The sequence below is a fragment of the Myotis lucifugus genome, unplaced genomic scaffold (assembly GCF_000147115.1).
Source record: "Myotis lucifugus unplaced genomic scaffold, Myoluc2.0 scaffold_196, whole genome shotgun sequence".
In the NCBI taxonomy this organism is placed as follows: domain Eukaryota; kingdom Metazoa; phylum Chordata; class Mammalia; order Chiroptera; family Vespertilionidae; genus Myotis; species Myotis lucifugus.
In genome coordinates, this window is record NW_005871244.1 from 1,716,866 (window position 1) to 1,744,653 (window position 27,788).

At 41.2% G+C, this 27,788-nt stretch overlaps 1 protein-coding gene across 1 annotated transcript in view; it reads right to left on the reverse strand.

The window, feature by feature from the left end:
• DGKK (diacylglycerol kinase kappa) overlaps positions 1 to 27,788 on the reverse strand; it is a 125,431-nt gene that overhangs the window by 79,119 nt on the left and 18,524 nt on the right. The window contains exons 2-4 of the mRNA XM_006097234.3: positions 22,477 to 22,500; positions 18,740 to 18,758; positions 4 to 90 (exon numbers count right to left, since the gene is read on the reverse strand). Coding sequence (XP_006097296.1) covers positions 4 to 90; positions 18,740 to 18,758; positions 22,477 to 22,500 — 130 coding nt within the window. The remainder of the gene's footprint in view (positions 1 to 3; positions 91 to 18,739; positions 18,759 to 22,476; positions 22,501 to 27,788) is intronic.

A 27,788-nucleotide genomic window follows, 5' to 3' on the forward strand; every position in this document is an offset into this window, starting at 1 on the left:
GAGTCTTTGTCCTCGAACCAGAAAATATCTAAGCTTCCATCTCTTGAAGGAGTTACAGCTCTTCAGCAGAGGTCCTTCCTTCAATATTTTCTGAAAGATAGAAGCATATCGTTGAGTAATTAGATCAATTTGCAAGACTATATCACTTGTCTTCTCAGTTGAGAAGATCAGATAGTTGGAAGGACTACCTTGTTACACATCTGAGAAATGGCCTGAGGGCCAGGAAAGAACTCAAAAAAGTTAGCTAAATCAGAAAATGCATTGGTTACCTTTGGATAACACATTCATTATGATATAAGCTATACGTTTCTTAGGATAGTGGCCTAAGAGCCATGGAGAACATCTCCATTGGTGATAGGAGATGTGGAGAAGAAACATTAACACATGACTATGAGAACAACATGCCTAAGAAAAAACAATTGGTAGGGGAACATATTACATTAAGTAAAGGCAGACTTTCTTGATGTCTACAGGTTGTAGCTCTAGACAGGACCTTCCTATCAGCTCTTTTAGAGTGTTCCTTTTAGAATATTAAGTTAGAGCGCATCCCTTCCCTGCTCACAAACTTCCAATAGTTTCCCAATATTTTTAGATCCAATCCAAAGTCTTTACCATGGCCTTCAAAGGATTCATGGTCTGATGAGAGAGCAAAAAGTCACTGTCTTCTGATTACTTTCTTTACATAATTGAGTCTGACCACTAATTTCTGTTACTTGTTGAACAGACTGACTCTAACCAAACGTAGAATCTACTTACCATTTTTATCATTGTGCAAGTTCTCAGTTATATTTATAGATACAAACCAACACACAAGACTGCTATTTGGAAAAAGTACTCACACCAACCAAGCTGGAACCAAACCTATGCTGAATGGACAAAGAGCCAGACTTAGTTTGAGTAACCAAATCAAGGCTGTGTCATGAATTCCACCTATCACTTAAATTAGAATCACCATTAAGTGGTTGTGAAAGTATTTAGTTTGGCCCATCCAGTATTTATCAAAGTTTTAAATTAGTTGATATTATTTAAAAGGCAGAACATTTCACATTAAAATTTAATTTTCCTGCTTCTTTAGAATAATCAGAATGTTTGGTAACCTTGGAGCTATGTTCTCACATGGCAACAATCTGTTGGAATGGAATAGCAGCTGTGCCTTTCAGATGGGGCACCTGACTTCAGCAGGCATTTGAGTTTAGGACCCCAATCTAAACAATCCTTTGCTACTCCTATTCTCCCACATATACACACATCTATTTCACTTTATGTTCAATTCTCTAACCAATAGGGTAATACGTACTAATGAACCTCTGTATGTCAATTGAAAAGTGAGTTCATGAGCAATCTGAGTCCTCTTGACAACTTATGGGAGTTTCAAAATATTATACCATTCTTGAGATGCTTATAAAAGAATGGCACCAAGGAATAAAGACAGAGAACAATAAGATCTTGTGGGAAGGAAAAGGATGGCAAGGAGAGTGAGAAATTACATTTAAATTGTTGAAACTAAGTCCTCAATGAGAAAACAAGTCTTGTCTAAGCATTGTGATTACATCATTCTCCTTTCTCTGGTCAGGTAGCCTATGGTGTATACTCTCAATGATAGTATTTGGTTTTCTCACTTCTACACCATTTATTATTTTATACTAAGTCTTCATAAAACCTAGGTAGTCATAAATATCTCTTTCTGTTAAACACTTAAGTTCAAAATTTTAACTGCTCCAACTTTGTACAACTGGAGCCACATCCTTTATTCCTGTCTTTCCCCCGAGTTATTCTACTCTGTTAATTACTAAATGCTTCTCCTACTGTTCTTATTCTATCAGATATAGTATCCAATTTAATAGTTCATTTTTACAATTTTTGGCTGAATATTTCCCCCTTTCCTCCATTTTCAGTTTAAAGCCTTCATCACTTATATGGCTTTCTCTTATCCTTGCTGCCATATCCAACTCTCTTCTCTTCAGGGGTAGGATGGTGGAGTGAAGTGGTAATGAGAAAACATGGAGGGAAATTTTTCCTCAAGAAGATTCCTAGAACCCTGGACCTTCTGGTCCCTTGAGAAAATTCCAAGACACTGGTGATTTGAAATACTGAAATAAGTAGAAATTAACCTCTTCTCCTCAGTTACTTGCTTCTATCAACCCTTACTAATGATCATTATTTAATTCCCCTTCCTGGTACTTAAGAAATATTCTTTTTTTTCTTCCCTTACTTGTTCCATGATAATTAATGACATCTTGTTATTCATCCAAGGACACAGAAAAAATAATTATTAGTTAATCTGTTAATTTGAGGACACAACAAATCATCAAAACCTTAAATTCTCATTCCATAACTCCAGCATTTGTCAAGTCAAGAAGAGAAAGACTTTGTGATGCATTTATCATTGGATAGGGTGCTTCATAATATTTTTCTGAGCTTCAACTATGGGACTCCACTTTTTGCTAGGCCCTTTGAGGCAGCTAAGTAAGTTACAGGCCCCTTTCCTGTCTCAAAAGTATGGATAGGGGGAGTGGAGGAGGAGGAAACAATAATCCATGTAGACAAGCACAAAGTTATGTGAGCTCAGAACCATTAGAAAGAACCTTGGGGCTTCATGTTCATTGCCCTAAATGTTTACCTCTGGTTCAGATGAACGGTTCCACCAGGATAGTGGCTACCCACTCACATACCCTGTCACTGGGTACACCAACCAAAGAACAATAATCTCCTCTCTCTGCTATGATATTAAATTGGTCACTTTGAATGAACTAGCTTTAAGTGCAGGACTGTCTGTTCCATGCTGGTTGATAACAGAATAGTCAACAAGACCTAATAGGGGAACTGAAGAGCCCAAGCCCAGTGGCTACCAAGTTTTAGGTGATTGTTATTGAATCCTGACAAGTGTTACTAGCTCATTCCTTTCTTAAAGAGAAGCTAGCAATCCAGGCTAAAATTTGTGTGAAATTTTATCATATTGAAATGTTAGCAACTAATTGAATTAAAAAAAAACCTGTGAGACCCAAAGAAAACATGTATTCATACCAAAGCGAGCCCACAGGCTACCATTTTGCAATTTCTAAATTATAACTATTATCACTTTCTCTAGAGGACAAAGTGAGTGAGTAGTGAGTATTCCTGGCATCAGAGGAGGTTGCAGTGTAAGAGTTCAGAGTTTGTGTGTGAAAAGCCTTTACATTTGAGATATATATTACTAAGTTGGGAACATATATGTATTGATATAATTTATGTATAGTAGAGAGAAAGGTTAGAAGGCCATACAATAGTTTTTTAAGTTCTAAACACAGGCTCTATATCATACACTCAGAACTTCAACAACTATCCAAACCCGGGTTGGGAGAAGGTAAAGTTCCTTACCTTTTATTTTATTTTTTTTAATTGATTTTTTACAGAGAGGAAGGGAGAGGGATAGAGAGTTAGAAACATCAATGAGAGAGAAACATTGATCAGCTGCCTCCTGCATACCTCCCCCCCCCACTGGGGATGTGCCTGCAACCAAGGTACATGCCCTTGACTAGAATCGAACCCGGGATCCTTGAGTCCACAGGCCAATGCTCTATCCACTGAGCCAAACCAGTCAGGGCAAGTTCCTTACCTTTTAAACTCTGCACCCCTTTCAGGAGAAATGTACTAATCCAATCACTGTTTCTAAAGAAACCATTGTGTAAGCAGAAGCTAAAAATCAATTAATGGTCAATAAAATATGTGCATGCAAATCAACCCTTACCTGCATGGGGCCAGTAAACTTAATAAGGATATAAGACAAAACCTGGGAGACACAAACAAACAAGCATATCCGGTAAAGGCAGGAATTGGAAGGAGAGCCCTTGCCTGTCCCTTAAGAGGATTTGCACAGTGCTTCCCAATTCCTGGCCTCTTGCAGATAACATCATCTCATAGGCCCCTTGCCACAACCATGTAGAGTGTTACCTTGAATTTCCAGATGGTAAATCTGAGGCTTGGGCATTTTCTATTGCTTTACTTGAGGATTCACAATTACAGAATGCTGGTGGGCTCTGTGCTCTTTCCACTATTCTACCCATGACAAGAAAACTGGGAATGTCTGATTAATTAATATGTATATCACAGAGTGAAAACACTATCCCCCCAAACTTTGTTTTGAAAGAGAAAACAGTAGATTGCTAAAAATTAAAAGGTATTCTGTGAACAGCTCTGAATACAGAGCCATGCCCCACTCTCTGAAAGTAGAGCATTTCTATGAAATCTGTGGTAAGCAGAAATGGCATTAAGTGAAGAAGCGATTATCATTAACTTATATGGAAATTTTTTTTAACATTCCCAGACCAAAAAAATAAACTACAAAATTATACTAAACTAGAGGCTTGGTGCACGGATTTTTGTACTGGTGGGGTCCCTCAGCCTGGCCTGTGCCCTCTCGCAATCCAGGACCCCTTGGGGGATGTCAGACTGCCGGTTTTGGCCCAATCCCCGCCTGAAACTGGCAGCCCGACATCCCCCGAGGGATGTAGTAGTGTGTAAAGTGGCAGGTGGCCAGGGAGGAGCCCAGGCGATGCTCCACTCCCTCTCATCCTGGCCCTGCTGCTCCTGCTGCTGCCGCTGGGTAGCACTGCCATAGAGGCAGGAGAGGCTCGCACCCGCAGCTGCGCATGCCAGCCATGAACCCGGCGTCTGGTGCCCATTGGTCAGCTGAGCAGCACTCCCACTGTGGGAGCGCACTGACCACCAGGGGGCAGCTCCTGCTTTAAGTATCTGCCCCCTGGTGGTCAGTACACATCATAGCAACCAGTTGACCGGTTGTTCAGTCATTCGGTTACTTAGGCTTTTATATATATAGATAACATATAAGACATAAAATAACTTTATTATCTCCAGTTTTATACTAAGTGTAACATCCTTACAAGTTCTCTTAGGCTTTTCTGCTACCGTAGGCCACATTTTGCTAATAGATGCACAAAATAAATGAAGATAAAGTACAGATACTTAAAGACACAGTTCAAAGCTATGAGGGCTTGATGCTGAGATGCTGACTCCCCGGGGAAGGAGCTAGGAGGGACCACTCCAGCTGTTCAGGCTATGCACTGCCTCTTAACAGCTGCTGCAAAACAAATGCTGACACTATTTTCACTTTTTGCCTTTTTTTGTAACAGCAAAACTCCTGCTTTCTTTTGTTAGCAAAATCAGGTACTAATATAGATCTTTCGTAAAAGTGAAGTGACATAAAGTGAACTTTCAAAAAGCAGGGGATACCTGAATGTAGTACTAAAACTGTTAAGGACTATCCCTTCAAGAGGCAAATGGTAATCCATGGTGGGCAAGAGAGAAGTTCTTTTGATTTTTAAAGTGACTAAGATTGACTAGAAGAATAATGAGAATTCACATGTATACAACACTTTGCAATTGATAAAATGCTTTTACTTTAGTTATTGAATCCTCTCAGGCACCCTCTGAAAGGCAACTAACTCAATTCTGCTCTATAAAAGACACTTTGAACTTCAATTTCCTTAAGTGGCTTGCCTGTGCACTTTTATTTCTAAGACATTATCAAGCCAATTGAAGCTTTTCCTCTAAAAAAAAGATCATCAATGTTTGTTTTCCATTTTTGAGATTTTGCAGCATCGTGGGGCTAAATATTTGTCAGAAAAATGCATGTTGTGTTATTATGTAAAGCAATGAGAGACAGCATTCTATATGGGAAATTTTTCTTGGTGACCATCTTTACAAGTATATAGATACTTCATAGAATGGGGCACACATGTACTCCTCTTGGTCCAAGCTGCCACATTCCTGTGGCAATCAATACAGTATTTGTGATGCTACAGATAGGAAGAAGTTATGCAGGATAATAGGGTCCTCGTACATACTGCAATGCCATGTGACCCACCTGCTGCTTCTTAAACCAGAACATACTACAGGCAGGCCTCCTAGTCCTTCCTGCCAATTCTACCTGACATTTAAATACAAATAGCACTGCAGTCTCTACTCTTAAACTCTCAAGACTGGCTATTTTGTGGACTGTGTGTCGTGCTGAGTTAAATTACTGTAGATCATTTGGCTTCATTTAAATCCAAGGATACAGGACTTATTAAGGCATAGGTAATTCAGGCCCCAAGTATAGGCAAAAAGTCTTTGCCTAAAATGTGGCATCCATTACAGAAAAAAAACTAGAATTTTGAAAAGCTCTGCTTAATTTCCTTTTGGGTTCTCTGATAATCCAATCTCCAAATAAATTATTCCCTGAAATATATATATTTTATTGATTTCAGAGAGGAAGGGAGGGATAGAAACATCAACGATGAGAGAGAATCACTGATTGGCTACCTCCTGCAAGCCCCCTACTGGGGGTAGAGCCCACAACCTGGGCATGTGCCCTGACCAGGAATCGAACCGTGATCTCCTAGTTCATAGGTAGATGCTCAACCACTGAGCCATGCCAGTCGGGCTGAAATTCTTTTTGAAAAAACAATATTGTATTGTATATTTGAAAGTTGCTAAGAGAGTAAATTTTATTTTATCATTAAAATATTTTCCCCAACACCATTTATCTCTTCTATATCCTTGTCTACCTCCCCCACCCCCCACCATCACCACACTGTTGTCCAATATTCCATGAAATTTTTGCTCACTGGCACAGGTGCTCTCTCCCTTGATGCTCTACAACTCAGCATGTATAAATTAATTATCGACAGTGAAAGTAAGTACTTCCCTTGCTCCATATTTATGAAATATCTTCTATAAAATATCTCAACAGGGTCTGTAAAGCAGCCCAATTTCCTCTATATAATTAACACCTGCCCGATGCTTAATTGGAAAAGGGCAAGTACAGCTGCTGCTGTGACCTTTTCCTATGCTCCTCCCCAGTCCCCAAAGCTTCTACTATAACTGCTACGTCTGTTTTTCTGTGGCTCAGTGGATTTTTGATGGATGAGGTTTTGAGGAATGCTTTTGCCTTTTGCTAGCAAAAGGAACCCTATTAGGTAGCCAAATTGAATTCCACCATCACTCAATCAAGCAGTAGGCAAGCATCATGTCACACACCACTACCTGTTTTTCTCCTGCTGTTCTTGGAAGGGAGGCTGGATCAAGTTGGGGATGAATAGTTTATTACTCCTCAAGTGAGAACCAGACTCCCACTATGAATACAACCAGGGAAAGCAGCTTTTTGCCCATAGCTCCTTCAGTTAAAAAACCTGGAACATCTATTCTCTTTGCTTTGGGGCCGAGGTGTGATGGGAAGAAAGTCATTTCCTAGCTCAGGCCTGCCAAAGTTGATTCAGAGCAACAATGTTTGATTTAGTTAAAATGTAACTCCGGGTGCCTTAGGCTTTAAGAAAGGCCAGGCCCGCTGCCTTGCTGAAAAGCTTTATATTCCCCAGGGTCCTGTTGACCTGGCAGGAGTCAGACAGACTGGCTCCAGCACTTACTAGCTGTGTGACCTTGGGCAAATCACTTAACCTCTCTGAGACTCAATTTCCTTGTCTGTTAGATGAGGATACCTCACAGAGCTTGTGCCTGCCACTTTATAAGTGTGAGTTGCTTGTGGATTGTGGCGACAGGGACTTGTGATACTGCTCCATTCATCTGGCTACTGGAAGCTTCCCTCCCCAGCACTAGCAAGCCTGGCTGGCTAAGGGCAGCAGCAAAAGGATAAGGATTGGGTTGGCTCACTATCCTAGTTTTTCCAGTACTTTCATTGCTAAAACAAGGAAAGTCATAGGTAAACCAAGACCTATTGGGCGCCCTAGCACTGAGGAAGGAGATCTTCCTATTGCTCATGTCTGTAAGGACTATAGCTACAAATGCCTCCCACAGCCTCCTGTGCTAAGGAAGAACTATAGAGGATCCTCCATGTCCCTGCTCTCTATTAGTGAAATAAAATAAAGTTTAGAATGATGCTACTTTTTTCTGTACAGGCAAAAACTTTAATGAGCTTATTGAATGTTATTCAAAAGATAGTTTATACATATGCACAAACATATAAATACACATATTATTTCTTCTTCATGTAAATCAGCATTCTATGCACAATGTTTGTTTCTTGCTTTCAACACATAATATATAATGAAGCGCTTTCAATATTGGTACATACTGAGCTGCCTCATTTCTTTTTATAATTACTGTAGAGGCCCGATGCACAAAAGTAGGCCTTCCTTTCCCCGGCTGCCTGCCCCGGCTTCCCTCTGTCACCCGAGACCCGGGCTTCCCTCTGGCCCTGGATTCGTCCGGAAGGACGTCCAGAATAACGGCTGGTCTAATTAGCGTATTACCCTTTCATTATTATAGATAGCATTCCATTGTATGAATGCAATGTGATTTATTTTAAACAGTCTCCTATTGATGGACAGTGGTTTAAAATCATATTCTTGCCGAAACCGGTTTGGCTCGGTGGATAGAGCGTTGGCCTGCGGACTGAAAGGTCCCAGGTTCGATTCCGGTCAAGGGCATGTACCTGGGTTGTGGGCACATCCCCAGTAGGAGATGTGCAGGAGGCAGCTGATCGATGTTTCTCTCTCATTGATGTTTCTAACTCTCTATCTCTCTCCCTTCCTCTCTGTAGAAAATCAATAAAATATATTTTAAAAAATCATATTCTAGTATGAACAATATTGCAATGACTCTGTATATATATGCCATTTTACCTTGGTGTGAGCACATTGATTAGATAAATATCAAGGGTTGGTGACTTGAAAACTAGTCCACTGGGACCATTAAAAACATATGTCTTTGCAAATCTCTCTGCTCTCTCTCCCTTCCCCTTTTCTATTATTGTAGTTTTCTAGGGAGGGTAAGGATCACTAATTGGAGCTTAGGGAGGAGGTAAGCAATTTGGACCCAGGCTGACAAAGTACAGAAAACAATAACCTGGCTCTTGGTAATTGCCCTGGGACTAGTGTCCACCAGGAAGGGGGAAGAGCTTGGCTGAGTCTTCCCAGACCTTCACACAGGTTTGAATGCTGGTTTTGTTGCATTCAACTGTGAATCCTTGAAGAAGCCATTTAGCATTTACAGGATGATGGTCATTCTGATCTAGGTTGGGTGTCTAATCCAACTTGGGAATCACTTCAATTCACTTATTTCTTTCTCCCAGGGGCCATTATTTCACCCAGCAGGAAAAGCCATGGATGAATAATGTGTGCAGATTTCTCATTAGTTTAGTTAACGGAGACCATATACTGCAAATGATTTCACAAATGGGGAAGAAGAAAAATTACAGTTCTTTGAAGAGGTGTCTGAAATGTCATAACCCACATTTTGTATATGTTAATACTTTGTAACAACATGCTGAACCATCTCTTGGAGCTCCTAAACCTGGGGACTTCAACTTTAGAGCCATTTTTAAATGCTTGCAACCTAATGCCAAGAGGAACTTTCCAAGTATGCAAAGTTGTTGCTCATTTGGCTACAACTCACTCAGAGAGCAAAGTGATGAAGACTCAGCATTGCTTTCTGTTCATTGGGCTTTAAAAATACCCATCTCTTTCAAATCATGGCATCACATGCCTCTAATAATGTGGGTGCAGTAAGCCCACATCACCTAACTTCATATAATTGGGGAGTTGGAGAGATTGCCTTATTGCCAAACTGATCCCATGCAGACAGCCATCTGAAGGCATGCACAGGACCTAAGAATACATTCACTAACAGGTATTCTGGGGATGAAGTGGTTAGATAATAAAGAGGGAATGTTTTTTTTTGTTTTTACTTTTTCTCAGCCTTATGAAGTCATGTTGACAAGAATTATGAGATTTTTAAAAAATTTTTATTGATTAAGTTATTACATATGTGTCCTTATCCCCACGTTACCCCCTACCCCCCCCCCACTCATGCCCTCATCCCCTGGTGTCCGTGTCCATTGGTTAGGCCTATATGCTAGCATATAAATCCTTTGGTTGATCTCTCCCCCTTAACCCCACCCTCCCCTACCTTCCCTCCGAGGCCCAATGGTCTGATTGATGCCTCTCTGTCTCTGGATCTGTCCTTGTTCATCAGTCTATGTTATTCATTATATTCCACAAATGAGTGAGATCATGTGGTATTTATCCTCTTCTGACTGGCTTATTTCACTTAGCTTAATGCTCTCCAGTTCCATCCAAGAATCATGAGATTTTTAGTCAGAAACAAATTCTAGAACTATTGATTCTGCTTTCTTCTGCAGCAATAGGGAAGATGAAATTCACTAATTCACATGTGTGTGCAGGTATGTGCGTGTGTGTGTGTGTGTGTGTGTGTGTGTGTTTGCATGCTTATTTGTTTTACTCCACCAGTGGTAGTCAAGAGCAGGAACAAGGTCTCAGGTAAGGGCACCCCAGGGGTGAGATTGGCTTGTGGATTGGGTGAGGGAGTTTCCACTAAAACTCTAAAGCTGTGGATAGCTTAGCTGCCTCTGAGAAGAGGACTGTCCCTGCCTGAGCAAAATTGCCTCATATGGAGGCAGGAGGCATGGTAGTTTGACAGCCCGCCAAACTGGAGGGAAGGGAAGAGCTGTGATTGCAGAATACACTAATCTGTCAAGGAAGACACTATGTTGTGAGCCTTGGTTCCGGAGAAATTACTGGCCAGGTAACAAAGTTGAAAAGCTTTGACAATTGGTGAAAGGAGGTCAACAGGAACAAGCTTCCTGGAGTAATAATACTAACAATTGCTAACAGTTGGTGAGTCTTTACTATATGGGAAGCACATATTAAATCATATTTCATGGAGAACTGAGGCTTGGAGAGATTAGTTAACTTCCCCAGTAGGTTAATAACTGGCAGAGCTAAAAATCTCTCAGAGTTTTACAGGATATGGAAGACTAGTTACTCCTCAGTGAAAGAAAAAAAAGTGAGGTTTAAATAATTGGTCTTATTGCCAGTTATACCTTTTTGTCAATTAACAGAAGGAAGCAGGATTCGGGGGAAGATGGGTGGTGTGAATCTCGGCTATTGTTTTTGTTTTTAATATTAAATGCCAAAGTAAGGTAATAATAGTTTAATTTACACAGCAATTTGTCAGCTATAAAGACTTTGAAGATTCTCATTTGACTCTGAAAACAACCCTGAGGAGCAGACAAGGTATTTAATGCCATTGGCTTTTTTCCAGATGAGAACACTGTGACTCAAGTAAGGAACCAAGGTCACTATGTGTAAATTAGTTTTGATCTGATTTCCAGTGTAAGACTCTTTTTGCTGTATCTCTAAGTTTGATGTTTTCTGTATTATTTGGTATCATTTTAATTAGTAGTCTCTTTTTCAAAGCCTAGTTTATCCTTCTTATCCGTTTTCTGCCATCCTGCAATATAACTCTCCACCATTGTTGCTGGTAAAGAAGTGTAATCAGTGTGCAATTGGCAGACATCCTTGTAGCAAAAGAGGGTAATACCATGCTGAGCCCAAAGGGAAAGTCTTTTCTAACCTGGATGGCTCCTAGTAGCAATAATGAAAATTTAATTTGGCTTTGCAACTACTGCGTAAAGGCATTCTGCAAGGATATTACTAGGAAAGACTGAGAGTGGTACTGTTACTATTGCCTCCCCTTCCCAGTGGCCACTTCCCACAGCTTGTTCAGATGTTTTACCCTAAGACCTACTGCTATCCTTTCCTAGTTTTGACCCTTCATTTATGTCTATTCAGATTTACATCCCTTTCCAACTTTTCCTTGTAGGCAAACACCTGGTAGAACTACACCCCCTCTCTAGCCAAGCTATGTTTAAGGGATTAAGACTGCTCAGCTCCTAAATGGCTACTAACCACAGTAATTAAATTCTAACACCCACTGGCCAGGGCTTAGATCAAGGCTGACTATTGTCATTTGGATTTTGTGCAGTTTAACTCTTGAGAGCCTATTCAGAAGGGGCCACCAGAAGAGCACAAATGCACTAAGGGAGAGGGAAAGAAAGAGAGAGGAAGGAAGGTATCAGTGGTATTATAACTCAAGCTGATAGGCCAGGAACAGGGGAAGGGGAGTAGAAAATAAATCAAAATAGAATAAGCATGTTACATTGGAGGGGAGGCTGGGAGTGGCATCAAGCTCTAACAACCTTGTAGATGACAAAAGATTCTCATCTTCCCACCAGTAGCACATAGAATTACCACTGGCACTGGAACCATCTCTCAGGCACCATTTCATTGGCTCTGAGACTGTGCTCTAATCACTGTGTGTGCAGCTCTCTGTTCAATGTTGCTGCGGAGAAGGCAGCACTGACTAAAATGGGAAGAGAAAGATTATCAGCGGAGATCTGGGGTCAGCTACACTTGAATCACACAAGAAAATAAACAGTAGACAAAATTGTCCTCTGGGAGGGGTAGGTGGCTGCCCTTTAATTGGAAACAGGGCTTAAAAAACTAGGATTAAGAGACGGAAGGAGGAGGGAAAATAGCAAGGGGGAAGTCCAGACTCACTAATAGCAATACACACACTAAAAATGATACACAAAGAAATATGGAAACTCAGCCAACCCCTCTTGCCCTTTTCACCCCTGAATACATATGCTAAAGAGTAATGTACTTACAAACATGTGTCTGATATCCACACCTTTTCTGAAATGTCCACTATGACTAGGCATCCTGATGGGCATGTTGTATATATTACCACTGATACTCACAACAGCACTGCAAGGTATTATTATCATCATATTATAGATCAGTTTTTGAATGTCAGAATGGCCAAATGACTTCTCCAAGGTTATACACAGATACAAAGAGGAATGATTTTGAACCCAAGTCTGTCTGATTATAAAGCCTAGACATATTTCTTCTAATTATACAATACATGTTGCCTCTCCTGGAAAGTGAGGGTTGATTTGAAGAGAGAGAGATAGAAAGACAGAGAGAGAGAGAGAGAGAGAGAGAGAGAGAGAGAGGATAGTTTGCAAAACCACAAGAAATCTCAGTGATCCAATTTGTGTTTTTCATAGAAACATTTGTACATAGTGCAGTATGCAGTATGGGCAGAGATATAGCATTTGGGAGAGAGTGCACTTAATATGCACTGAATTCCATGGAGTTTGGACTCCAACAATAACCTGCTTATGACCAAGTCATGCCAGTTCTCCAAGACACCATATTCTTGCTAGAACATCAGATAAAGATGCTAAAATTTGGCACTTGCTTCACCACGGGAAGACTAAGACATAGCAGGCAAAACTATTAATATCGCTCAGGTCTTTTGCCATAAAGTAACATTCCATAAAATTAAAAATGGCAGGGATAACCCTGAGACCAGGAATAGAAATTATTCCAAAACTGAGCAGGTCAGAAAGGAAAACCTCAGCATAAAATTCTCATGGTAAATCACAAATACTTGTCATAACCAACCTATGTCTGATGGGCACAGTGCCCAGAGTGCCACAACTTACCCATTGTAGGTACTTGATGAGTGTTTATAAAGTTAAATTGAGTGGGGGCAAATACACTTGGGGAAGACAGTGAGAAAGAGTGCTCTCAAGTGTTCCTATCAATTGGCTTCTAAAAGCCAGTTGCTGTTGTAGGAAACACATGAAGGTTCTGACATTTCCAAAGCCATATATTCAGGCAAAAGCCAATTTAGTACAGAAAAAAGTGTAGATTTTGGAGTCAGATAAACCTGGATTTGAAACTCCACTCATCACTTATTAGGTGTGTGTTTTGGGGTAAAAACCTCAGAATTTTTTGCTGCAAAAGCACATACAATGACACTTAACTCTTAATAAAGATCAAGATAATGCAAGAAAGTGCTTAGAGCTAATTAGAAATTCAATACATATTTCTTCTTTCCTTCCATGGATATGGTGATAATATTTTTAACCCTAAATTGGAACACAAGGCTTGTTAAAGTGTGAGTATATATGTGGTTGCAACAGCATATTGGGGGCTCAATTTGAAATCAGTGTTTTGCCCCAAATATTGGAGCATAGTTTACATACTAATAGCCCAAGCCTAGTGGGTCTTTACTACCAGAGGTTAGAGTGTGTTTGATTTGTGTGGATTAGTCCATGCAAGCACAGACTCTCTCCTTCCCATGAGTAGCAGAGCAGGGATCACTGGGAAAGGAAATAAAGACTATAAATAGAAAATCAAACTTAAGTCTGTAGAAGAATTTGTGCCTGCTGTCCCCACAAAGATATTCATAGTGCTGGGGCTTTTGAACTCCTTCACCCGAAACCAAAATCTAGAGCATCAGGAGGGTTTATGATGATATAGGTAGGAAGATTTAAGGTAAGTTAAATGTTCTATTCAAGCCTGGAAAAAAAAACCAGTGTTGGAACAAGTAGTCATTGGAACAGTTAGGATTAGTGAACCCAAGTGTTTGTATCTCTTTAAGTTAGCAGATAGACCTTTCAAATCTAATCTTCTCTAATGTTTATATTAAAACTGAGGTAATTTTTGAAGGACCAAAAATTCTGAAGGACTGAGTTGAACACATCCTCTTCTGTTGTATTTCATTAACCACAACTATGGGAAATTATTTCAAATGCTGCTAAAATCTGCCATAACTAAGACAGCAACCACCACTTACCTGGTAGCAATGTCTGCTGATAGTATATCCTAATTCAAGCCAATTATCTAGGAGGAAATGACTAGCTTTTTCAGGTCTAACCTTGCAAACTCAAAACTAGTTAAATAAAATAAAATAAATACCACAAGGCAATTTTCCTGCATAACAAACAACTAAGGCAGGGTGTTATCATGCCAACTAACAAGACCTGTGACTTTATTGGACAGAGCCTAGTGGTCTATAACTATCTACTTAACAACTTCTGCCAACCTAATGCAAAAATTACAACCGCTTCTTATATTACTTTGTCATTTATGTGCTGTGGGCTTTCAAGGGAAGTCTAAATGTGTAGTTATACAATGAGATCTAGCAAATGGGTCCTCTCATTTTATCTGTATACCTTTCAAGAGTTTAAGATGATTAGAGTGGATTTCATAGTCAACAAGTCCATCTCCTTGCCCATGGCTATATGGGATGACTATATACTTAAGCTATCGCCCTCCAAATGGCTGTTCTTACTTTTCTTAAAAGTTCCTTCTTCTTAATGCAGAGAAATTTCCTTTAACCCTTGATGCAGAGAAAGGAAATCTTCATTCTACTCAGCTCTCAATTCTGCAGAAGCAGCTGAAGATTTTCTCTACTAACATGAGACCAGTGGAAGAGCAATAGCACTTTTAATACAGAGAAGTGAGTGTAGAGAAGGTAGAGATTGCCCAAGCCAAATGAGCTCCCTTTGGTTATTACAGAGAAATGAGCTATTTGGAAATTCCCTGTCTGCCTACTATCTCTGTGGTTTTCCTGGTGGGCAATTCATCTTGGTATTCCCAACTGATGGGCCTTTTTATTTTCCCAGTTCTTTCTTACCTGGAGACAAGGTAAGACTTTTTCTGGCTCATGATTCACTGAACTATTTTTAGCCAGGAGTAGCATCTTACATAGTGAAAAATAAAGGAAATGTGAGCCAAAAACCTCATAAACCTTGACTAAGTAGGGAAGGGAACAATCTTTCTGACCCCCAAATGAATAAAGTATATATACCTACCATCTCCTCATTTAAGAACTCAGAGGTGCCTTGAGATGCTCTTTGGTCTATCTCAGTTTCCTAATTGAGTCTCACATATACAAGTCCTCCAAAAAGCATGTTCAGAGGTAAGAGGACATGTGGATTAATGGTTTGAAACTAAGGTGGATATATGGATATTTGGATAAAAGAAGGTGGTTCTGTAGTCAGCAAATGGGAAAATTAAAGGAGAAATGATAGAGTAAAAGATGTCAGTGAAGGGATATCAGGAAGGTGGAATTCAGTGTGTAAAACCTTTTATTGTATGGAAAAAGTATCAAGCATACAATTACTATGAAGCTTACAATATTTTGTACATTCTGCCTGATTTATCCTTTTGACATCCCACAAAGGCAAAGAGAAAGTAGGTTATCATCTTCATAACTCATTACCTTAATAGCTACACTTAGAGAGTACTTTTCCTTCTCCAAGTTTAAAGTGCAGTAAAATGCCATATTTTCTCAATAGCATCTATTTCTAAGAATGTCAAAATGTGTTACAGGTCAGGTTCATTTTATATTATTGCCACATGTTTTTCCCCAGAATATATGTGTTGCCTAGGTAGAAACCTTTCAGCAAATTGATAATTAATCAGACATGATACTATTTTCCTGGGTCAAAATGCTTTCAATCTTATTGATACAATTTAACAAATGGAGAAAGTCCATTGATAACATAATTTTCTTTTTGAGTTCTAAATTTTAATGCAACCTACAACTCCAAAAGAAGCTTCTTGAATCAAAATGCTTAATTTCCTCAAGGGGAATGTCAGAAGGCCATCTCTCAACATAACAAATAACTTAGAGCAACTAAGAGCTAAGAAACATGTGAGAAACATATTTTTCAAATCTCAAGACAGGCATTTTGCTTTAGTTGGGAACTTTGCTTTAGTGTTAGATATAATACCATCTATTTTCTGAATGGAATATGAAGTAACTCAGCCTTTCATGAACATATTTAAATGGAAGCATAAAATACATTCTAAAAGCTAAATATAAATGTGCTTTTAGTCGTCGTGCCACAACTAGGACTGACAAAATCCTAAACAAACAACCCTATTTGATTTATCGATTATCTATCTATCTAATCTAATAAAAGACAAACATGCAAATTGACTGTACCTTCACTATGCCTTAAGCCACGCCCACCAGCCGATCAGAGCGACTATATGCAAATTAACCCACCCAAGATGGCGGCCAGCAGCCACGGAGCTGGAACAAGCAGGAGGCTTGGTTGCTCCAGTGATGGAGGAAGCCAAGCTTCCCGCCTGCCACAACCGGCTCAGAGCTCCATTCAAGGCAACAAAGTTTCAATTATAGAAGATAAATAAACCCCAGATACCTGCTTTCAGCCGGCCGTGGCCATGGAGCTGGAGCGAGCAGGAGGCTTGGATTGCCCCTGGCGATGGAGGAAGCCAAGCTTCCCGCCCGCCCTGGCCGGCTCTGAGCTCCACTCAAGGCTACAAAGTTTCAATTATAGAAGGTAAACAAATCTCAGACTAAAAAAGAAAAAGAAAAGAAGGAGAGGCTGGGAGCTTCCATCACTGGGGGGCTTGGCCAGCCTGAAAACGGCCCTCAGCCCCTCACCCAGACTGGCCAGGCACCCCAGTGGGGACCCCCCCGCCCTAAAGGGGGTGTGGCCAGCCTGAAAACAGCCATCAGCCCCTCACCCAGGCTGGCCAAACCTCCATGGGGTGAGGGTCCCCACTGAGGGGTGCTTGACCAGCCTGCAAACAGTCATCAGCCCCTCACCCAGGCTGGCCAGGCACCCCAGTGGGGACCCCCACCCTGAAGGGGGTGTGACCAGCTGCAAACAGCCATCAGCCCCTCACCCAGGCTGGCCAGGCGCCCCAGCGCGACCCCCACCCTGATCCGGAACGCCCTTCAGGGCAAACCAGCTGGCCCCCACCCGTGCACCAGGCCTCTATCCTATATAATAAAAGGATAATATTTAAACTGACCCTAACAGCAGAAGGACTGGGAATGACTGGTCACTATGACACACATTTAACACCAGGGGGCAGATGCTCAATGCAGGAGCTGCCCCCTGGTGGTCACTGTGATCCCACAGGGGGAGCTCTGCTCAGCCACAAGCCAGGCTGATGGCTGCCAGTACAGCGGTGGTGGCGGGAGCCTCTCCTGCCTCCTCAGCAGCACTAAACATGTCCGACTACAGCTTAGGCCAGCTCCCCGCTGACAAGTGTACATCCCCCAAGGGCTTCCGGGCTGCCAGAGGGATGTCTGATTGCCAGCTTAGGCCCAATCCCCCGGGGAGTGGGCCTAAGCCAGCAGGTGGTCATCCCCCAATGGGTCCCAGACTGTGAGAGGGCACAGGCCGGGCTGAGGGACACCCCCTCCCCCGAGTGCACAAATTTTGGGGCACTGGGCCTCTAGTGTAATATAAAAGCCTAATATGCAAATAGACCAAACAGCAGAACAACCAAACAACTGGTTGCTATGACATGCACTGACCGCCAGGGGGCATGTGTTGACAGCAGGGGGCAGAGCCCGGAACATGGCGGGCATTGGCAGCAGTGGGATGGTGGAGCAGGTGAGTGGGGGGGCCAGACCAAGGTGGGGCACCGGTTGCTGTCATCAGGGCAAGCCGCTGGTGGTTACTGAAAATTCTTTGCTCCCACGTGCCACGGTCCCACCAGGCGTGTGAACTTGCTGCCGACATTGGCCCTGCTCACACATACTGTCAGTGCTGGTGCTGCCGCTCAAACCTGCAGCTGGCACCGGGTACCAGCCCTGACCGCTTGGTGCCATCAGTGGGTGCAAGCGGTGGCTGCCAGCCCTGATCACTCCCCAGGGCTTCTCCACTGCCCCCTGCTCCTGAGGGGAGATCAGGGCCAGCAGCTGCCACTCACACCCGCTGCCTGCGACGGCCCCAATCACACCCACTGCCAGCAACAACCCCACTCGCACCCGCTGCTGGTGTCCGGTGCCTGTCCTGATCACTTGGCACCATCAGTGGGTGTGAGTGGCAGCTGCTGGCCCCGATCACCCCTCAGGGCTTCTCTACCTTCCCCTGCTCCTGAGGGGCGATTGGGGCAGCAGCCGTCGCTTGCACCCACTGATGGCACCAGCCCTGCTCACACCCACTGCTGGCGCTGGCCCTAATCACTCCGCACCATCAGTGGGTGCGAGTGGGGCCAGCACTATCAGTGGGTGGGAGCAGGGGCAGTGGGAGTGGGGCTGCCAGCAGACAGGGTCCCAGGGGCCGCAGTGGAAGGGGCCAGGTGGGGACACGGAGGTTGGACCAAGACCTGCCCCTTTGCCCACCACAGCCTCATGGCCCACAGTTCCTTTCAAGGTGCACGAATTCGTGCACTGGGCCCCTAGTACTTTAATAATGGGCTATAAGACTCTAGGTTCAGTTGTGTTTAGATACCTCCCATTTCCACTATCATATCCTTAACCAGAAAATTAGCGTCTTTTCACATTAAAGGCCGTACTTTTAAAGATATTGTGGAAAATGTAGGCACAAAAAGAAAGATAATGATTTCTAATGCACAGAAATTATTTTTCATACAAAATAAAGAAATTAATTATGCCTTACATATAAAGCAAAATATACAGTATTCAAAAATGTTACTCTTTTTTAACATTTAAAAATTTGTGAAATAATTATAGATTAATGGAAAACTGCCAAGAAATGTATAGAGGTCCTATGCACTCTTCACCCAGCCTCCCCAATGACTATAGTACAGAAACAAAAGCAGGAGACTGACATTGGTACAATTCATAGAGCTTGTTTAGATTTCACCAGTTATACATGAACTCATTGTGTGTGTGTGTGTGTGTGTGTGTGTGTGTGTGTGTGTGTTGCTCTTTACAATTTTATTACATGTGTAGCTTTGGGTAATAATGACAATCAAGATATTGAACTGTATACCATCAGCACAATATTCCCTTATGCTACTCTTTTATAGCCATATCCACTCCCTCTGCCTGCTCCCATCCCTAACCCCTGGCATCCACAAATCTGATCTCCATTTCTATAATTTGTTATTTCACAATTGTTACGTAAATGGAATTATTCTGTATGTATCCTTTTGAGATTGGCTTTTTACACTCAGTATAATTTCCTTGAGGTTCATCAAAGTTGTTGTATTGCTGAATAATATTCCATGGAATGCCCGTACCACAGTTTGTTTAACCATTCATCCATTGAAGGATATCTGGGTAGTTTCCAGTATTTGGCTATTATGAATAAAGCTGCTATGAACATATGGATACACATTTCTGTGTGAAAAATAGTTTTCATTTTTTTCTGGAATATATGCCCATGAGTGCAATTGATGGCCCATATGGTAAATCTACTTTTAGTTTGAAAAGTAACTGCTAAACTACTTTCCAGAGTGCCTGTGCCATTTTGCATTCTTACCAGCAATGTATGAGTGATCTAGTTTCTCTACATCCTCTGTAGCATTTGGTGGTGTCACTATTTTTCCATTTTAGCCATTCTAATAGGTGTATAGTGACATCTTATTTTGGTCTTAATTTGCATTTCTCTAATGGCTAATGATATTGAATATCTTTTCATGTACTTATTTGCCATCTGTATATGCTCTTGGATGAAATATCTGTGTATGTCTCTTGCTTATTTTCTTCTTTTAAAATATATTTTTATTGATTTCAAAGAGGAAGGAAGAAGAAGAGAGAGATACAAACATCAATGATGAGAGAGAATCATTGATTGGCTACCTCCTGCATGCCCCCTACTGGGGATCAAGCCCACAACCTGGGCATGTGCCCTGACCCAGAATCGAACCATGACCTCTTGATTCATAGGTCGACACTCAACCACTGAGCCACGCCAGCAAGGCTCATCTATACTAATAATAGCCTAGGTGGTGTCACACCCTCACACATCACGCCCTAACATCATCACAAGATGATCATCACAAGATGGCGTTACAAGATGGCTGTCACAAAATGGCTGCACGCACAGTGGAGGAGGTGGGTTGCAACAGAGGAGGGCAGTTGTGGGCGATCAGGCCCCAGCAGGGGAGGGCAGTTAGGAGCCATCAGGCAAGCAGGGGAGGGCAATTGGGGGCCATCAGGCCCCGGCATGGGAGGGCAGTTGGGGGCCATCAGGCTGGCAGGGGAGGGCAGTTGTGGGTGATCAGGTTGGCAGGGGAGGGTAGTTGTGGGCAATGAGGACAGCAGGGGAGCAGTTAGGCATCAATCAGGCCAGCAGGGGAGAAGTTAGGGGGCAATCAGGCTGGCAGGCTGAAGCAGTTAGGGGCAGTCAGGCAGGCAGGCAGGTGAGCAGGTAGGAGCCAGTGGTCCCGGATTGTGAGAGGGATGTCTGACTGCCGGTTTAGGCCCGATCCTAAACCGGCAGTTGGACATCCCCCGAGGGGTCCTAGATTGGAGAGGGTGCAGGCCGGGCTGAGGGACGCCCCCCCTGCACAAATTTTGTGCACCAGGCCTCTAGTTTTAGATTATTATTTTAAACTTATTTTTTAGTTATAGTTAACATAAAATATTGTATTAATTTCAGGTGTGCAACATAGTGATTATATATTTATATACCTTACAAAGTGATAATTCCAATAGGTCTAATACCCATATGGCACCATACATAGTTATTACAATATTATTGACTACATTTATTTACCATGCCTGATGTGAAAAAGGGGGGAAATAGCTAATAAAATTGTAATTCTCCTTTAAATTGTCCTGTCCTCCATTTAGAAAAAAAATAGAAAAAACATGACTAGTATATATACAATATTACATTAATCTGTAAGATTTTTGCCCTGGAAATTTCCAAATTTTGCCTTACGTAAGCAAAAAATATGAAATTCTTTAGCTTCTAGAAGAAGCAGTATATTTTTTTTACAGAAGTCGAGATCCAAGACCACTGTACAACTAATCCTTGACATGCCTACTTTAGTAAGATTTAAAATTCAGCGAAACGGAACTCATAGGAAGACCCTGGCTTTAGGTGTTTTGTATGAGGACAATCAGATTCCATGAGTTTACATTGCCAAGCACTGACTAGTTGTCATTATCAGTTGAGTTGAAACTCCATTTGCCTTAAGGTAGGGCTAGGTCTCTGGTACTTAGCTTTTGTTTGTACCACTATTTAATCAGTTCCAGTTATCTGCACAATAACTCTTTGAGATCAGGGCAAACAGAGAGTTTAAGTGCCTTGCTCAGATTCCTAGTGGGAAATTCAGAGCCAGGAATGAGAGGACAGTAACCCAGCCTTTCTGTATTCTTTTTGGAAATCCTTCAGGGCATAAATGCTGCTTTTTTTCTAAAGGAGTGACTTAAAGGTGATCTAAAAATAACTCAAGTACTGAATAAACCACCTCTACCCCAGTCCACCCCCAGATAAACATGGTGGAAAGTTTATTTGGAACCCTTAAGCAAAAACATCAGCAAAGATCCTTTGACCCTTGGTTAAATGCAAAATAAATAGATCTCTAGCCACCTGGACAACTCAATGCAATTGCTATTTGTGTGGTATTTCCAAACATTGAAAGAGAAATTAGGCATCTGTCAGGGACTATGTCTGTTACTATTATTGTTTTTAACCTTTTACCAAATCTCCTTTCTCTCCTTATCTTTTTTCATCCTATCCCCAGTACCTCCAGCTTGCAGGCTTTAGCCCCAGTACCCTTCCCAAGATCCCAAATGGCTGATATGAAATCAGGCTATTTGATCTTCTGAGAACTTCCAAAAAAGTTCTGATTTGAACTGATCCTTTTTGTAATCAGACCAGTCTTCTCAGGGACATCTGTGGGTGGAAACTGCTTTTTAAACAAATTGCTCTACTAATTCTCCTGAGAATGTCACTCACCGGACTTGACTTAAAAATATAATGCTAGACTTCTACACAGAAACACGAACTTACACTGGAAGGAAGAGAAACACACATATATCAGCAAGGGCAAATAAATATGAATGTGCATAAGTATACAGCAAGCCACAAATGCACTCAATAATGCACGGAGTGGGAAAGTAGGCAATGGTGAAGTCGGCAGTGGTGAGCTTCAAAATAGATCTCCTATTCTCTTTAGAGTCTGTAACATCTGCATGGTTATCAAGGACTCATAATGAGCACTGGATAACCAGTATCCCTTATTAGTGGTGACTCAGAAGATCAGCTATATACTATTAGTCACTGTGTAAATTGCTCCAACAGTGTGAATCAACCTGCATTCCACAAAGGTTAAGGTCTCCATCTGCTCCCTGACCTAAAACTCCCCCTACAGGATTCCCTAAGAATAATGGTCTTTGCTAACCAAGAGGGACAGCAGGGATCTGTGAAGTTGGGAGATATGAGGAGGTGCCTCTGTCTGTATTCACCCTGACAAAATAATTGTCAGGATATTAGAATGAAATGAATGGTATTTTTACCTATAGTTAGTCTTTGGGCCTTTTATCCTAGAGTAAAGGCAGGATAAGGTGGAAGTCATTGTTGTCAGTCTACAGCTTCAATAGCCTGCCCACACGAGCTTGGTTTCTCACAAATAATATCAATTTCCTTCTTTGTCGAGGTCACCACTGCTCTTCTACTGCTGGCAAGAAATCCCAGCTCTGGAATGTGAGTGACACACTCACACCAAAATCCAAGTACCATATAAATGCCATATAAATGCCCCTTAGAATGGCAGCCCAGGGAGTAGTCAGAAAAGAGATAGAGGAACTAACAGCATCTGAGACATTACCCATTTCAAGCCTCCTGTCCTCCCTATCTTCTCCCACTTTTCCCCTCCTCAAACAGAAGCTGGGAAAAACCTGCCAAAAGGTGATGAAATATCCAAATGCCCACCAATAGTCACCCCATAAAGGAAGTGTCTGCTGTGTTGTTGAAAGACTTGATTGAAACTGCTACTAGAGTTCAACACCAATAGGACTAGAAGACACTTAGGAGAGAGAAAAGGCTGACTACTACTTTGATTGTTTATTTTCCCTTCCTTTACCCAAGATAACAGATATCTTATGCTTCCACTGAGCAAATAATGCAATGGGTCATACACATACCCTAGTTACCAGGCTCCCTAGAGGGAAAAGCCAATAATAAAGCACTCTGGCTTCAAGAGCTGAGCTGCCTCACAACTACTCCAGTGCTACCATTTTGCTATCAGTATTATGCCCACCCTTGATCAGAAACACAGAGTGTATAGTGATCCAACAGCTTCTACAACAAGTTGAAGCTTTCATGCCCAATGTCTCCAGATACATTAACTTTTCCCATGAAGCTGCCCCTGGCAACCAAGAGTCAATTCCTAGTATTAAGCCTGGAAAGGATAATGAGGTTTGTGTGCTTTCTTTTTCCTTTCCTTTCCTTTCCTTTCCTTTCCTTTCCTTTCCTTTCCTTTCCTTTCCTTTCCTTTCCTTTCCTTTCCTTTCCTTTCCTTTCCTTTCCTTCTTTCCTTTCCTTTCCTTTCCTTGCCTTGCCTTGCCTTGCCTTGCCTTGCCTTGCCTTGCCTTTCCTTGCCTTTCCTTGCCTTTCCTTGCCTTGCCTTGCCTTGCCTTGCCTTTCCTTGCCTTTCCTTTCCTTTCCTTGCCTTTCCTTGCCTTTCCTTTTCTTTTCTCTTCTTTTCTTTTTTCTTTTCTTTCCTTTTCTTTTTCTTCCCTCCTCACTGCCCCTCCCAAATCATAGATAATGTGTATATCAGCCTTCTGAAAGATAGACTTGAAAAACAAGGTGCATACTGTTGTCCTTCATGCCAGAACATAGTATAGGTGAGAGTAATGAGTATCCATGCATACCCATGGCTCTAAATACTTAGTGTGGGGGCAATCTCTTCCATGCTCTATATAAACCTTGAGGCAGTGTTAGCCACTTCTTGTGCCAGGAGGGCTTTTTTCTATACATTTGAAACTAATATAGAGCTTTGACTCAATATGTAAAAATATATTCTATTTTTGAGAGTTCCTGGCTAGAATGGCCTGAACATACACTCTCATTTGCTAGAAGTCCAAGGCCAAGTCATGCTATGTTTCAGTGTGTCTTGGAAACTTCTTTTTATTCTCTAGGCTTCTGATGACATCACCTCATCATATACTGGTTGTTGAATGTCCAGCTTTCATTTATAATCCACACAGTACCAACTCAGCTGAGTGGAGGTATGATGGTAACTCAGGTGTTGGTGCCCTGACATTTTGATACTGCCCTTGTTCTAGCTTTCCACTAAGTGTCAGCTGTGGACAGAACTTGATCCTGTTACATGATGATATATAGGTTGAATTTGCTTCACACTTCCTTTGCTTCACACTTCCCAGAAGTGCAGTGCTGCCTGTCTTCTGAGGTGTGTGCTTAGCAAACTCAACCATTTAACCACAGCAGTATCTAAATTACTACAGCTGGAATGTAAGTGTTCTGTTTAAACTACTGAGTCTAAGAATTTCCCAGAGGACAAGAGACATGGCCTGCCATGAGCTTCCTTCATAAAATTTCAAGGTTACTTGGCACCATGGATTAAATACCTAAATCTGTCTTATTTTAACTTAGTAATGGAGAGTTGGTTATATATGATATTGTCCACTACAAAGAGTAACAGGACCTTGGAGACCTTGTCAAAGCAGCCAAATCTCAATTCAAAGCTCAGGTATCTTTATAGTAGAAAATGTTGTTGTAATATTAATGCATAAACAGAATATCTTTGTTCTATCCACTTCTTCTCATGGATATAAATCCATGCATCAGAAATTGTGTCTGCCATGCTATTCTGCAACCTCAAATTACAAGGGAATAGTAGGAAAATATAGTAGTCAGTATTCTTTGGTAGCAGCTTCAAAACAAAAAGGGTGCGAGGAAAGGCAACACAAAATAATTTTCCTCTCCTTCTAAGTGAAAAAATGATGAAGTGAACTTTAAAATCTAATGGCATTTATCTAGTTCTCCATCTAAAGGGAAAAATCCTACATATATATTGAATTAGTACCTCTCCTATCTGCTTGAAAAATCTCTCTAGGAGAACATCCAAGTGAAAAGAGTCTCTTCTTTTCCTTTTTTATTAAACTTACTGGGGTGACATTGGTTAATAGATCATATAGGTTTCAATGTTACAAGATCTGTATATTGCACCATGTGCCCACCACCCAAAGTCAAATTTTTTGTCTCCATATATGAGCACCCACTTCCTTCTGGCTACCACCACACTGCTGTTTGTGTTCATAAGTTTCAGTTTTATATCCCACTATTCAACTATTGGAGTATATGTACTTGGGTATGTTCCTGGTAGTGAATGTACTAGTGTGTACCCATGGCTGTGTCTGCACCCCTAGAAATTTTGTTTCAAATCTTTGTTACAGGTTTCTGTTTTAATCTGATGCTCAGGTTAAATGTGATATGTAATAAAATAGGTACTTTTGGATATCAGTTCTTAGCACATGATTTATAGGATTCTACGGAGTTCCTAAGGGAGCCATTGCATTTAAATGTAAGGAATTAGTAGCAGGATGAGCCCATAAGACACCTTTGGACATATCAGGAAAAGGCACTATTTGCTAAAGGTATTTTATTTTCATTTGTCAGAAAGTTTTTATGATTACCAATTTTGTTAGCTCTATAGGCACTTGACTGCCATCTGCAGGAATATTGTTAGAAATCTCTATCATCAACCTATCTATCATCTATCTATCTATCTATCTATCTATCTATCTATCTATCTATCATCTATCTATCTATCTATCTATCTACTATCTATCTATTATCTATCTATCTATCTATCTATCTATCTATCTATCTCTGCCTGTGAAAGATGTCCCACCCTTAGACATGGCAGCCTCATATAGTGTACAAACTACACAACTTTATGTGGTGATCCTGCCTAATAGCTATTCTAGAAAAAGTAGAAGTTGATCTCATTTAAGAGAAAACTTGGCCTGGCTGGTGTGGCTCAGTTGTTGAGCATCGACCCATGGACCAGGAGGTCACCTTTCAATTCCTGGTTAGGCACATGCCCCAGTTGTGGGCTTGATCCCCAGTGGGGGGGCTTGCTGAAGGCAACCGTGCAGGAGGCGACCGGTCGATGATTCTCTCTCATCATTGATGTTTCTATCCCTCCCTCCCTCTCCCTTACTCTCTCTGAAATTAAAAAAAATTTTTTTTTCAAAAAAGAGAGAAGTTGTTCTTCTGATTGGAGTTTCCTGCTGTTTAAGTTGAGACTTCATATTCTCTTTCCAGATCAGACTATTTTCAAGTTCAGGGCAAGGCTTTCCTGTAATTAGTAGAAAGTTGTTTTGGATAAAACTTAGATTGCCTAAGGCCATGGTCAGCAAACTGCGGCTCACGAGCCACATGCAGCTCTTTGGCCCCTTGAGTGTGGCTCTTCCTAAGCCTTAGGAGTATCCTAATTACGTTAATAACAATGTACCTACCTATATAGTTTAAGTTTAAAAAATTTGGCTCTCAAAAGAAATTTCAATCGTTGTACTGTTGATATTTGGCTCTGTTGACTAATGAGTTTGCCGACCACTGGAAGGGATATCAAAGTCTAGTTGTTGCTTCTTCGTCCTCATAAGAAAGGGAGAGCCTCAGAATAGTCATACTGACATCTAGCTCCAAATACAAGTGCCAGCTACAGGATAAATTTCTCATCAAGGTAATGAGTTAGGAGCTTTTCAATTAAGGTAAAAAGGATACCATAAATAGATTAAATTATGATGAGCAGTTAAGATTAATGAAAATGGTACCGAGTTATGTGTTTAATCCTGCTCTGTATATACTTAAGTATAAAATTTAGGGTTGCTATGCTTGAGTGTTTTAATAAATTTTTATTTTGTTTTCTTAAATGAACTGATAACTCATTGTTTTCATTTTTATCAAAATTAACTTTGCTTATGACCAAAGACCAGTAATTCAAGATCACATGATTAATACAAGGCTGCTCCTACGTATAGTGCTCCATTGTGCGAGCTAGAAAACACTACACTCCTCTGGGAAGCTATGAGGCAGCCCTGCCTTCCATCACCTACTGATAATGCATCTGAATTGCTAAGTCCATTTTGGGGGGTAAATATATTGAAACTTATCTACATACCTAAAGATAGAAAGTGTTGACACTGAGTATCATGGCACATATACAAATGGTACTGAAATGAGCTAGCATTTGCATATTTCTTTTGTTTGAGATTGCATATTTCTTATTTTTAAAATACATGTTTTAAATCTAATTTCTCATTCAGCCTTTATAATCTACTAGAGGCCTGGTGCACGAGTTCATGCACATTAAAATTAATTAATTAGAAGAAATATTGTAATATCGCCATCCGCCCTTTATAATAAAAGTGTCAACCAAATTCACAATCCATAATGGCAGATCTAA